This window comes from Bos taurus, chromosome 9, assembly GCF_002263795.3.
Source record: "Bos taurus isolate L1 Dominette 01449 registration number 42190680 breed Hereford chromosome 9, ARS-UCD2.0, whole genome shotgun sequence".
NCBI lineage: Eukaryota > Metazoa > Chordata > Mammalia > Artiodactyla > Bovidae > Bos > Bos taurus.
Genome location: NC_037336.1, coordinates 9707391 through 9722025, shown reverse-complemented (window position 1 = coordinate 9722025; position 14635 = coordinate 9707391). Strand labels below are relative to the sequence as shown.

The 14635-nt window shown below is 39.6% G+C and overlaps 1 protein-coding gene across 1 annotated transcript in view; it reads right to left on the bottom strand.

Annotated features, from left to right (window-relative positions):
* Positions 1-8035: 8035 nt before the first annotated feature.
* The window catches only part of SDHAF4 (succinate dehydrogenase complex assembly factor 4), a 30627-nt gene continuing 24027 nt past the window's right edge, over positions 8036-14635 (bottom strand). The window contains 1 exon segment of the mRNA NM_001077128.2: positions 8036-8259. Within this exon segment, the coding sequence (NP_001070596.1) occupies positions 8168-8259 (92 nt within the window). The 3' untranslated portion in view covers positions 8036-8167.

Genomic DNA, 14635 nt, shown 5'->3' with positions numbered 1-14635 from the left:
TTTTTTGAGTTAACTCTATAATATTTTCCATATTGTATGAACCAATTTACATTCCCACCAACAGTGTATGAAAGTTTCCTTTTCTCCACATCCTCTCTAGTATTTATTATTTGATGACTTTTTGATGATGGTCATTCTGACCACTGTGAGCCGATACCTCGTTGTAGTTTTGATTTGCATTTCTCTAATAATTAGTGATGTTGAGCATTTTTTTCCATGTGCCTACTGGCCACCTCTATGTCTTCTTTGGAAAAATGTCTATTCCCATCTTCTGCCCATTTTTTGATTGGGTTATTTTTTTTTTTTTTTAATATGGAGTTGTATGAGCTGTTTATATATTTGGATATTAACCCTGTGTTGGTCAAATTGTTTGCAAGTATTTTCTCTTATTTCACAGGTTGTCTTTTCATTTTATCCATGGTTTCTTTCACTATCCAAAAGTTTTTAAGTTTAATTAGGTCCCATCTGTTTATTTCTGCTTTTCTCTCTTTTGCTTAAGAGACAGACTAAAAAAAATATTGCTACAATTTATGTCACAGAGTGTTATGTCTATGTTCTCTTTATGGTTTCAGGTCTTACATGTATATACTTAATCCACTGAGTATTTCTGTATGTAGTGTGAGGAAATGTCCAATCTTTCTTATGAAGCTGTCCAGTTTTCCAAACACAACTTTCTTTTCCCATTGTATATTCTTGCCTCTTTTGTTGTAGACTGATTGGCCATAGGTGCATGGGTTCTTTCTGGGCTCTCTATTCTGTTTCATTAGTCTATGTGTCTGTTTTTGTGCCAGTATTAGGCTGTTTTCATTACTATGGTTTTGTAGTACAGTCTGAAGTCTGGGAGCTTGATCTTTCCAGATCTGTTCTTCCTCTGGATTATTTTGGCAATTTGGGGGCCTTTTGTGGTTCTATATGAATGTATGGATTATTTATTCTAGTTCTGGGAGAAATGGCATGGTTATTTTGATAGAGATTGCCTTTAATCTGCAGATTGCTCTGGGTAGTATGACCATTTTAACAGTATGCTTTCTTTCAATTCAAGAGCACAGGATATCCTCCCACTTCTTCCATCATCTTCAATTTCCTTCATCACTGTCTCAGTTTTCAGAGCATGTTTTTCACCTTTAAGTTTATTCCTAGGTGTTTTATTCTTTTTGATGTGATTTTAAAGAAGTTGTTTTTTAAGCTTCATGTTTATGATAGTTTGTGTATATTTATTATGTGATAGTTTATTAGGTGTATCTTTATGATAGTTTATTAGTGTATGTAAAAGAAACATACTTCTGTATATTAATCATATTCTGTAACTTTACAGAATTTATTAGTTCTAGTAGTTTCTGGATTGAGACTTTAGGGTTTCCTATGTACAGTATCATACATCTGCAAATAGTGACACTTTTACTTCTTTCACACTTGCATACATATTTATCTTCCTTGTTCTACTGCTGTGGCTAGAACTTCCAATATGATGCTAAATAGGTGGCAAGAGTGGGCATCCCTGTCTTGTTCCTGAATTAAAAGAAAGGCTTTCAGCTTTTACTGTTGAATATGATGTTAGCTTTGAATTTGTCATAAGTGGCCTTTATCATGTTGAGATATGTTCCCTCTATATACCCACTTAGATGAAGAGTTTTATAATGAATGATAATTTTTTTCAAAGGTTTTTCTGAATCTATTGAGATAATCAGGTGGTTTTTATCCTTTCTTTTGTTAATGTACACTACTACATTAATTGATTTGTAAATACTGAACAATCCTTGTGTCTCTGAAATAAATTCAAATTGATCATTGTATATAATCCTTTTATCTTTGGATTCAGTTTGCTAATATTTTGTTGAGGATTTTAGAATCTGTATTTATCAAAGATTCTGACCTGTAACTTCCTTTTTGTTGTAGTGTCTCTGTGTGGTTTTGATACCAGGGTCATTACTGGTGGTCTTGCAGAATGAATTTGAGAGTGTTGTGACATTTTCACTTTTTTGGAATACTTTGAGAAGGTTAGGTGCTAGCTGTTATTTACATGTTTGGTAGAATTCTCCTTTGAAACTGGCCAGTCCTGGATTTTTGTTTGCTGGGAGTTTTAAAATTACAGATTCAATTTCAATACTAATGACTGGTCTGTCCAAGTTGTGTAAGTCTTCTTGTTTCAGTCTTGACAGGTTGTATGTTTCTAGAAATTTATTTCTTCTATGTTGTCCAATTCATTGGCATATAACTATTTGTGATTCTTTTGTATTTCTGTGATTTTCATTGTTATTTCTCCTTTCATTTATTTGGGTCTTCTTTTTTTCTTGGTGATCCTGACTAAACTTTACCAGTTTTGTTCATTTTGCCAAAGAGCCAGCTCTTGGTTTCACTGATCTTTTCTACTGTTATTGTTGCTCTCTATGTATTTCCCTCTAAAGCCTTTGACTGTGTGGATCACAATAAAGTGTGGAAAATTTGGAAAGAGATGGGAATACCAGACCACCTGACCTGCCTCTTGAGAAACCTATATGCAGGTCAGGAAACAACAGTTAGAACTGGACAAGGAACAACAGACTGGTTCCAAATAGGAAAAGGAGTATGTCAAGGCTGTATATTGTCACCCTGCTTATTTAACTTCTATGCAGAGTACATCATGAGAAACGCTGGACTGGAAGAAGCACAAGCTGGAATCAAGATTGCCAGGAGAAATATCAATAACCTCAGGTATGCAGATGATACCACCCTTATGGCAGAAAGTGAAGAGGAACTAAAAAGCCTCTTGATGAAAGTGAAAGTGGAGAGTGAAAAAGTTGTCTTAAAGCTCAACATTCAGAAAACGAAGATCATGGCATCCGCCCCATCACTTCATGGGAAATAGATGGGGAAACAGTGGAAACAGTGTCAGACTTTATTTTTCTGGGCTCCAAAATCACTTTTGGAAATTAAAAGACGCTTAACTCCTAGGAAGGAAAGTTATGACCAACCTAGATAGCATATTAAAAAGCCAGAGACATTACTTTGCCAACAAAGGTCCATCTAGTCAAAGCTATGTTTTTTCCAGTAGTCATGTATGGATGTGAGAGTTGGACTGTGAAGAAAGCTGAGCACTGAAGAATTGATGTTTTTGAACTGTGGTGTTGGAGAAGACTCTTGAGAGTCCCTTGGACTGCAAGGAGATCCAACCAGTCCATCCTAAAGATCAGTCCTGGGTGTTCTTTGGGAAGGAATGATGGTAAAGCTGAAACTCCAGTACTTTGGCTATGTGATGGGAAGAGTTGACTCATTGGAAAAGACTCTGATACTGGGAGGGATTGAGGGCAGGAGGAAAAGGGGACGACAGAGGATGAGATGGCTGGATGGCATCACCGACTTGATGGACTTGAGTCTGAGTGAACTCTGGGAGTTGGTGATGGAGAGGGAGGCCTGGAGTGCTGCAATTCATGGGGTCGCAAAGAGTCGGACACGACTGAGTGACTGAACTGAACTGAACTAAACTGACTCTTTACTTAGAGGGAAATAATCTTTACTTAGCAGGACCGCGTGGCAGAAGCACGCTGGCTGCGACGGACCTCACAGAAGCATGGCCGAGAAGAGCTACCCCACATCCGAGGTTGGGGTGGTGGGCGAGTGCCAGGCTGTGACTGCACAGTAGCAGCCGAGAGGAGCTACCCGACGTCCATCCAAGGTTAGGGGTGATGGCTGGGAGGAGCTACCCAACGCCTGAGGCCAGGGGCAGCGGCCAAGAGGAGCAGCCCCACGTCCAAGGAGTGGTGGCTGTGCAGGCACAGGAGTGCCGAGAGGAACTACTCCACGTTCAAGGTCAGGAGGGGCGGCAGTGAGGAGTTACCACTGGTACAAGGTAAGGAGCAGCGGCTGCGCTTTGCTGGAGCAGCTGTGAAGAGATATCCCATGTCCAAGGTAAGAGAAACCCAAGTAAGACAGTAGGTGTTGTGAGAGGGCATCAGAGGGCAGGCACACTGAAACTAGAAAAACTAGCCAATCTGGTCACATGGACCACAGCCTTGTCTAACTCAATGAAACTAAGCCATGCCCTGTGGGGCCACCCAAGACAGGCGGGTCATGGTGGAGAGGTCTGACAGAATGTGGTCCACTGGAGAAGGGAATGGCAAACCACTTCAGTATTCTTGCCTTGAGAACCCCATGAACAGTATGAAAAGGCAAAATGATAGGATACTGAAAGAGGAACTCCCCAGGTCAGTAGATGCCCAATATGCTACTGGAGAGCACTGGAGGAATAACTCCGGAAAGAATGAAGGGATGGAGCCAAAGCAAAAACAATACCCAGTTGTGGATGTAACTGGTGATGGAAGCAAGGTCTGATGCTGTAAAGAGCAATATTGCATAGGAACCTGGAATGTTAGGTCCATGAATCAAGGCAAATTGGAAGTGGTGAAACAGGAGATGACAAGGGTGAACGTCGACATTCTAGGAACCAGTGAACTAAAATGGACTGGAATGGGTGAATTTAACTCAGATGATCATTATATCTACTACTGCGGGGAGGAATCCCTTAGGAGAAATGGAGTAGCCATCATGGTCAACAACAAGTCTGAAATGCAGTGCTTGGATGCAATCTCAAAAACGACAGAATGATCTCTGTTCGTTTCCAAGGCAAACCATTCAATATCACAGTAATCCAAGTCTATGCCCCAACCAGTAACACTGAAGAAGCTGAAGTTGAACGGTTCTGTGAAGACCTACAAGACCTTTTAGAACTAACACCCAAAAAAGATGTCCTTTTCATTATAGGGGACTGGAATGCAAAAGTAGGAAGTCAAGAAACACCTGGAGTAACAGGCAAATTTGGCCTTGGAATATAGAAGAAGCAGGGCAAAGGCTAATAGAATTTTGCTAAGAAAATGCACTGGTCATAGCAAACACCCTCTTCCAACAACACAAGAGAAGACTCTACACATGGACATCAGCAGATGGTCAACACCAAAATCATATTGATTATATTCTTTGCAGCCAAAAATGGAGAAGCTCTATACAGTCAGCAAAAACAAGGCCAGGAGCTGACTGTGGCTCATATCATGAACTCCTTTTCCCAAATTCATACTTAAATTGAAGAAAACTAGGGAAAACCACTAGACCATTCAGGTATGACCTAAATCAAATCCCTTATGATTATACAGTAGAAGTGAGAAATAGATTTAAGGGACTAGATCTGATAGAGTGCCTGATAAACTATGGACGGAGGTTCGTGACACTGTACAGGAGACAGGGATCAAGACAACCCAATGGAAAAGAAATGCAAAAGAGCAAAATGGCTGTCTGAGGAGGCCTTACAAATAGCTGTGAAAAGAAGAGAAGTGAAAAGCAAAGGAGAAAAGGAAAGATATAAGCATCTGAATGCAGAGCTCCAAACAATAGCAAGAAGAGATAAGAAAGCCTTCCTCAGCGATCAATGCAAAAAAATAGAGGAAAACAAGAGAATGGGAAAGACTAGAGATCTCTTCAAGAAAATGAGAGATACCAAGGGAACATTTCATGCAAAGATGGGCTCGATAAAGGACAGAAATGGTATGGACCTAACAGAAGCAGAAGATATTAAGAAGAGGTGGCAGGAATACACAGAAGAACTGTACAAAAAAGAGCTTCATGACCCAGATAATCACGATGGTGTGATCACTCACCTAGAGCCAGACATCCTGGAATGTGAAGTCAAGTGGGCCTTAGAAAGCATCACTACGAACAAAGTTAGTGGAAGTGATGGAATTCCAGTTCAGCTATTTCAAATCCTGAAAGATGATGCTGTGAAAGTGCTGCACTCAATATGCCAGCAAATTTGGAAAACTCAGAAGTGGCCACAGGACTGGAAAACGTCAGTTTTCATTCCAATCCCAAAGAAAGGCAATGCCAAAGAATGCTCAAACTACCGCACAATTGCACTCATCTCACATGCTAGTAAAGTAATGCTCAAAATTCTCCAAGCCACGGTTCAGCAATATGTTAACCGTGAACTTCCAGATGTTCAAGCTGGTTTTAGAAAAGGCAGAGGAACCAGAGATCAAATTGCCAATATCCCCTGGATCATCGAAAAAGCAAGTGAGTTCCAGAAAAACATCTATTTCGGCTTTATTGACTATGCCAAAGCCTTTGACTGTGTAGATCACAATAAAGTGTGGAAAATTCGGAAAGAGATGGGAAGACCAGACCACCTGACCTACCTCTTGAGAAACCTATATGCAGGTCAGGAAGCAACAGTTAGAACTGGACATAGAACAATAGACTGGTTCCAAATAGGAAAAGGAGTACATCAAGGCTGTATATTGTCACCCGGCTTATTTAACTTGTATGCAGAGTACATCATGAGAAACGCTGGACTGGAAGAAGCACAAGCTGGAATCAAGATTGCCAGGAGAAATATCAATCACCTCAGATATGCAGATGACACCACCCTTATGGCAGAAAGTGAAGAGGAACTAAAAGCATCTTGATCAAAGTGAAAGAGAAGAGTGAAAAAGTTGGCTTAAAGCTCAACATTCAGAAAACGAAGATCATGGCATCTGGTCCCATCACTTCATGGGAAATAGATCAGGAAACAGTGGAAACAGTGTCAGACTTTATTTTTTGGGGCTCCAAAATCACTGCAGATTGTGACTGCAGCCATGAAATTAAGACACTTACTCCTTGGGAGGAAAGTTATGACCAACATAGATAGCATATTCAAAAGCAGAGACATTACTTTGCCAACAAAGGTCCATCTAGTCAAGGCTACAGTTTTTCCAGTAGTCATGTATGGATGTGAGAGTTGGACTGTGAAGAAAGCTGAGCGCCAAAGAATTGATGCTTTTGAACTGTGGTGTTGGAGAAGACTCTTGAGAGTCCCTTGGACTGCAAGGAGATCCAACCAGTCTATTCTAAAGGAGATCAGTCCTGGGTGTTTTTTGGAAGGAATGATGCTAAAGCTGAAACTCCAGTACTTTGGCTACGTGATGGGAAGAGTTGATTCATTGGAAAAGACTCTGATGCTGGGAGGGATTGAAGGCAGGAGGAAAAGGGGATGACAGAGGATGAGATGGCTGGATGGTATCACCGACGTGATGGATGTGAGTCTGAGTGAACTTCGGGAGTTGGTGATGGAGAGCGAGGCCTGGCGTGCTGTGATTCATGGGGTCGCAAAGAGTCGGACATGACCGAGTGACTGAACTGAACTGAACGTTTACTTTCTCCCTATTGCTGACTTCGGGCTTTGTTTGTTCCTCTTTTCCTAATTCTTTTAGGTGGTAGGTTAGGTTGTTTTCTTCTTTCTTGAGGAATGCCTGTATTGCTATAAACTTCCTTCTTAGAACTGCTTTTGCTGTATCCCATAGATTTTGGAGTGCTGCATTTTCATTTTCTTTGGTTTTGAGGTATTTTTTCATTTCTTCTTTGATTTCTTCATTGACCCACTGGTTTTTTAATAGCATGCTGTTTAGTGTCTAAGTATTTGCTCTTTACCCATTTTTCTTTCTGTAATGAATTTTTAGTTTTGTACTGCTATGGTCAGAAAAAAACGTCTGATATAATTCCTATACTTTCATATTTGCTGGGACTTCTTTTATGGCCTAGCATGTGTTCTATCCTGGAGAATGTTTCATGTGCACTTGAAAAGAATGTATTCTTTTGTTTTTGTATGTGATGTCTTATACATATCCATTAAGTCCAAGAGGTCTGTTGTATTATTTAAGACCAGTGTTTCCCTACTAATTTTCCATCTGGATGATTTGCCCATTAATGTAAATATGGTGTTAAAGTACCCTACTGTTATTGTTATTATCAATTTCTCCCTTTTTGTCTGTTAATATTTGCTTTATATGTTTAGGTGTTCCTGTATCAGCAGTAAATATGTTAATGATAATATCCTCTTATTAAATTGACCCCTTTATCATTATTATAATGCCGTTCTTCATCTGCTGTTACAGTCTTTGTTTAAAGTCTACTTTATCTGAGTATTTCTACCCCTGCTTTCTTATCATTTTTATTTGCATGAAATAACTGTTTCAATTCTTTCACATTAAGTCTCTGTCTTTAGTTCTGAAGTGAGTCTCTTGTAGGCAGCATATAGAAGGATCTCATTTTTAATCAAATTAGCCACACTATGTCTTTAGATTATTTAGTCCTTTGACATTTAAAGTAATTATTGATAGATATGAGGCTTCCCTGGTGGTTCAGTGGTAAAGAATCCATCCACCTGCTAATGCAGGAAATGCACGAGATGCAGGTTTGATCCCTGGGTCAGGGAGATCCCCTGGAGAAAGAAATCACAATCCAGTTCGGTATTTTTGCCTGAAAAAAAAAAAAATCCCATGAACAGATGATCCTGATCCTGGTGGGCTACAGTCTATGGGGTCACAAAGAATTGGAGAAGATTGAGTGTGTGCACACTTACTTAAGTGGTGATCCTTAGTCCTGACTTTTATACATTTGCCTTTTATAGCAGGATTTCCCCTTCCCTATAATTTACTGCTTTTCCATTTAGAGAAGTCCCTTCAGCATTTCTTTTAGGGTGAATTTAGTAATGATGAATTCTGTTTTTGCTTATCTGAGATGCTCTTCATCACTCCTCTATTTTAATGATAATCTTGCTGGGAAGAGTATCATGGGTTATGGGTTTTCCCTTTTGGGATTTTGAATGTATCTCCTGCTCCCTTCTGGTCTGTAAAGTTTCTGCAGAGAAATTAGGTGTAGATTTATAGGGATTCCCTTGTATATGATAATTTTTCCTTTGCATCCTTCAGAATTCTCTCTTCAACATTTGCCATTTTATTTATGGTATGTCTTGGAGAGCATTTGTTTGGATTCATCTTCTTGGGACTCTCTTCCAGTACCTGTTTTCTTCTTCAGACTGTGAAATTTTTCATTTATAATTTCCTCAAATACATTTTTCATCTCCTCTTTCTCTCTTCTCCTTCTAACCCCCTCATATGTTACCCCCAAGATTTCCTGGATTGTTTTCATTTTTAAAAATTTGCCTTTTTGCTGTTCTGATTGGGTGATGTCCATTATTCTATCTTCCAGATCACATATGCATTCTTCTGTGTCACTCAGCCAGCTACTCACTCCTTTCAGTGTGTTTTTTTACTTCAGCTAAAGAATTCTTCATTTCTGATGGGAGTTTTTTTATATTCTCTAGTTCCTAATTAAAAATATTGCTATGCAGATATATTCTTTCCCCTAATTCAGTTAACATATTTATAACAAATGCTTTGAATTTTTTATTTAGTCAATTATTTATTCCACTAGTTTCTTTTCAGGGGTTTCCTACTGCTCTATTGAGAGAAATTCCTCTGCATTTTCATTTTGCTTAACTTTCTCTATCTTGAGGAATTTAGATCAAACATTTTGTCCAAAGTGGTGCTCTTATGTGGGAGTGTCCCTATACAGACTGTGTGTGCTGAATGCCTTTGGTGGGAGAGCTGAATCTGACATGGATTCAGGTCATGTCTTTCCTCTGGCTGTGCGGATAGCTATCTCCTTGGCAGAAGGTGGGCCTGGTGGTAGAGGGGCTAGAGTTGGAGCCAGGTGTGGGATGGGACTCCCCTTGCCACAGCTAGGTGGCTGTCACTGCCCTATTGGGGGTGACATATGACCCCAGGTTGCTGGAGCTGAAGCCCAAAAGTCAGGCATGAGCTGCTTCTGTTCCCTTTAAGTGTGTCTTTTCCTCTCTCCTTGTCCCAGAGTGGGAAGTGTTAAAGCAAATGGGGTCTGCCCAGGTTGTCAACTTGTGTCAGCCACGCTGGGACTGGATCACCTCTGTATCCTATGGCTGAATCTTCTTTCTGGCTGTGGCTGCCAGATTCAGGGCCACACCATGACATGGTATGAATGGGGCCAGAGAGTTGGCTTGTCTTGGGTTGGGGTGCACACTGAGGCAGTCACAGGAAAGCTGGCAGCTGCTGGAGCAGAACTCTCTCTGTCCTGCCTCTGGGTTAAGCCTGCATGCACCCTCCTCATAAGCAGAGTCCAGGTATCCCACCACCTTACTGTTAGTCCCAGTCACCATCCAACCAGCCAAGGGGGCTTGCTTCCACTGTGTAAGATGCCAGGACAGGAGCACCCAATCTGTGGTTCTCACAGCTCAGTCCCTAGAGTTTGTCTCCATCATGTACTCTCCCATTTCCTCTGAGTCCTCTCCCAAGGGCATGGGTCCTGAGTTGATCACTTTTCTTTCCTTCCAACCCAATTATATGTGGATCTTTCTTACAGCCTTGATTATACCAGTCTTTCTGCCAGTTTCCAGTGAAAACTGTTCCATATGTAGTTGTATTTTTGAAGTGTTCGTGAGGGAAGTTCAGCTCCATGTCCTTTTACTCCATCACCTCAATCAACCTCCCCAAAGTACGTCTCTTTAGAAAACTAAATCATCACCCAAATCCTGCAGTCCCTCTCTAAGCAAAAGAAAGGAGATACAGAATTTACCTTGAAAATTTTCAAATATTCATTTATTTTAAAATTCTATTTTCACTGTAAATAAACTGTCCTTCCCCCTCATTATTCTGTTTTCTAAAAGAACTCCTCGCTTTGACTTCCTTTGAAAGCCTCTCAAGTGGAAGCTTTTTCTCTCCTGTATCTCTGGGACTCACTGGTGCCTTAGTGCAGCCTGGGCTGCCATAACAAAATACCAGAAACTGGGTGGTTTAAAGAAATAGAAATTAATTTTCTTACAGTTCTGGAGGCTGGGTGTCCAAAATCAACTCCAAATCATGTTCTGAGTCTCATTCTAGATGAAAGCAATAGATTTTTAACTCATCTCTGTTTTCTAACTCTCATGGCTCCAGCCTAACCTGCACAGAAAGCTGAATTAGTATTCCAAAAACAGAATACCACCCCCAGTCATATTAAATGAAAAAAGGCAGACACAAAAGACTATCTGGCTAAAATTCTAAAAAAAAGAAGGCAAAACTAGTGATAGAGGTCAAAGGTTTCCAGGGGGATGTGAGAATGGAGTCTTTGAGGGGTGAACTGTGTTATTCTTTGTGTTGGTTACACGACTATAATCATGTTAATATTTAATGAACTGTTTCACTTAAAATGGGTAAATATTATTATATGCAGATTATACTTTAAGAAGATGATTAAAACAATCTCCATCCAGTAACATTCAGTGTATTCCTTACTGTCCACTGCAAAAAGCCCATTTACTTCAAGTCCTCTCAGATCTGAACCGAATCTACTTTTCCAGCTTTATTTTCTATTAATCCACTATACAGTTTATGCACTGGCTACTTCTTTCATGTGTCATGTTCCCAGTCCTTTCTTTCTAAGCATTCCTTTTTCTCTTTATTGGAAACATTCCCCCACAACTCCCATCTACTTATCACAGTTTCACTGTTCCTTTAAACCTCAGCTCAAATGTTCCCTCTTTTGTCTACTTCTCTTTGACCTTTTTCTGTGTATCTCTCATGTCGGTTACCACAAAGTGTCCTGTTCATAGTAATCTACATATTTCATTTTCCTTTCCTTATTCACCTTTGCATCAGACAGGTGGCTAGCCATAAAGTATGTACTAGAGGCTGTGAGACTAGATTAGAAAGAAGACAACAAGGAAGAAGACAGACTTGTTAGGAGACCTAAAGAACTAGAGACAGCCAGAATTTAGGCTTTATTAATAAGATGGACTCCTTGGACTCCAAGGAGATAAAACCAGTCAGTCCTAAAAGAAAACAACCCTGAATATTCATTGGAAGGACTGATGCTGAAGCTGAAGCTCCAATACTTCAGCCACCCAATGAGAAAGTCGACTCACTGGAAAAGAACCCTGATGGTGGGAAAGACTGAAGGCACAAGGAGAAGGGTGGCAGAGGATGAGATGGTTAGATAGCATCACGGACTCGATGGACATGAAACTGAGCAAACTCTGGGAGATAGTGAAGGACAGGGATGTCTGGCATGCTGCAGTCCATGGGGTCGCAGAGACTTGGACACGACTTGGGGATTGAACGACAATAGAATGGAAAAGAGGAGGTGAATTTAAGAGATGTTAAGAAAGTAGAACCAAAAAGACTTGGTTAGGGATTGGATCCAGGCCACAGGAAGAGGCAGGAGTGAAGGATTATCCCGATTTCAGGGTTGGTGACTGAGTTGATGGGGTATAATGGGAATCCAGAAGGAAGAGGACTGGAGCAGGACTGGTGGAAGGGAACACTGAGAAAAGGATGAGTTCAGTTTTAGATGTATTAATTTGAAATATATCTGGAATATGCAAACAAAGACGTTGCAATTGTAGGTGGAGCAGCTCAGGAGGGAGGTGTGACTAAAGGTATAAATGTGTAATCATCATCAACACACATGATACTTCAGATAATCTCAGGAAGATATGAGCTCTTTTAGGAATGTTTAGAGGGCTCAGGACAAAGATCTGGCAAATACATACATTTGGGAGTTGAGCAGATACAGAGGAGTTTAAAAAAGAGACCAGGAAGAAATGTTTAAAGAAGTAGAATGAGAAACTAAAGACAGCATAACCAAAACCAAAACAGAAGATTTCCGTAAGTAGTAGTTGTTATTGTCAAAGGTTGTAGACAGTTCAGATAAAATGAAGACTGCAAAGCATCTGCTGGATTTGGTAATGTATTTTCAACGTAAACTTTAATAACTCAAAAATTAAGATGAATGTCTAGCAATGTCAGACAGATGATTAACTGTTGAAATATGCTTTCTTCTTTGTATCTAATATATATTTAACCATTTATAAGGGTACAATTTAGTGACATTAAATATTCACAATGCTGTATAACCATAACACTATGGTCCAAACTTTTCATCATTCCCAGTATAAACTATGTACCCACTAAATAAACTTTCCATTCCCCCTTCCCTCTAAACCTTGATGACTTCTAATCTACCTTCTGAATTTATGAATTTGCATACTCTGGGTACCTAGTATAAGTGAAATCATATAATATCTGTCCTTCTGTGTCTGTCTTGTTTCACTAAGCACAATGTTTCAAGGTCCACCCATGTTGTGGCATATATCAAAATGCCGTTCCTTTTTGGGACTGAACAGTACTTCACTACGTGTACAGAACACACTTTGTTCATCTATTCATTGATGGACGTCTAAGTTGTTTCTATCTTTTGGCTATTGTGAATATAGCATGGATGTGCGGATATCTGTTTAAGTCTCTGTTTTTAATTATTTTGGATTTATATCTAGGAGTAAAATTGCAAGGTCACATGGTAGTTCTGTATTTTACTTTTCCGGAAGTTGCAAAACTGTTTTCCATAGCAGCTGTATCATTTTACATTCCTACCAGAAACGTGTGGTTCCAATTTCTCCACACTTGTCACCATCAGTTATTATTTTCTAGTTTTTCTTAAACTACAGAGATGGTGTGAAATGGTGTGTCGCCATGGTTTTGATTTGTATTTCCTTAATGATTAGTGATGTTAAGCATCTTTTCAAACCTATGTCAGTCATTTGTATATCTTCTTTGAAGAAATGTCTATTCGAGTTGTTTGCCCATTTTTGAATTGGGTTGTTTTTGTTGTTGAGTTGTAATTTTTTTGTATTCTGGATATTAATTCTTTTCAGATATATGATTTACAAATATTTTCCCCCATTCCATAGGTTATTTTTTTCACTTTCTTGATAATGTTCTTGGATAAACAAAATTTCTTAATTTTAATGATGTCTTATTCATGTATTTTTGTTTGTTGGTTGTCCTTTTGTTGTCACATGCACGGAATCATTGTCAAATCCAAGGACATAAAGATTTTCTCCAATTTTCTTCTAAGAGTTTTACAGTTTTGCCTCTTAAGTTTAGGTCTTTAATATACTTACAGTTAGTTTTTGAATATGGTATAAGGTAAGGATTTCATTCTTTTGCATGTGGATATCCAGTTTTCAAAGTACCGCTTGTTGAAAAGACTGTTCTTTTCCCCACTGAATGGTCTCAGCACACTTGTCAAGAATTACTTAAGTATATATGTGAGGGTCTATTTCTGAGACTGCTGCTTTTGTGTGAGACACTGTAAGGAAATCGTTACTCTCAGATTTTTGTGCTTAGCTAAAACCTTCAACGGAGAAGGCAATGGCACCTCACTCCAGTACTCTTTCCTGGAAAATCCCATGGACAGAGGAGCCTGCTAGGCTGCAGTCCATGAGGTCGATAGGAGTCGGACATGACTAAGTGACTTCACTTTCACTTTTCACTTTCATGCATTGAAGAAGGAAATGGCAACCCACTGCAGTGTTATTGCCTGGAGAATCCCAGGGATGGGGGAGTCTGGTGGGCTGCCATCTATGGGGTCGCAAAGAGTCAGACACAACTGAAACAACTTGGCAGCAAAACCTTCAAAGAAGTTTCTGAAGGTTTAGAAGTCTCCATCATCTTGGCTGGTTGATCTCCTTATTAGACTGTGCTTGGTACAGTGACATAACTGAAATATTTCATGAGTGAGCAAAACCCCGAAGTTTTACATTCTAGAAAGAATTCCAGACACAGGCTTCACTATACAGATGGGTTACCACTCATGAAACTGGAAAAATCACACAAGCAGGGCAACCTTGCCAAAGTTAAAAAGTGGCATGTTTACATTTATACTGTATGAAATACTACTTTTTGAATAGCTAATACTTGCACATTTTCCACAATTCAAAGGTACAAAAGGGTACAGCATGAAAACAAAGCAGTACTTTAAAAAAACCAGAGGTTTAAGA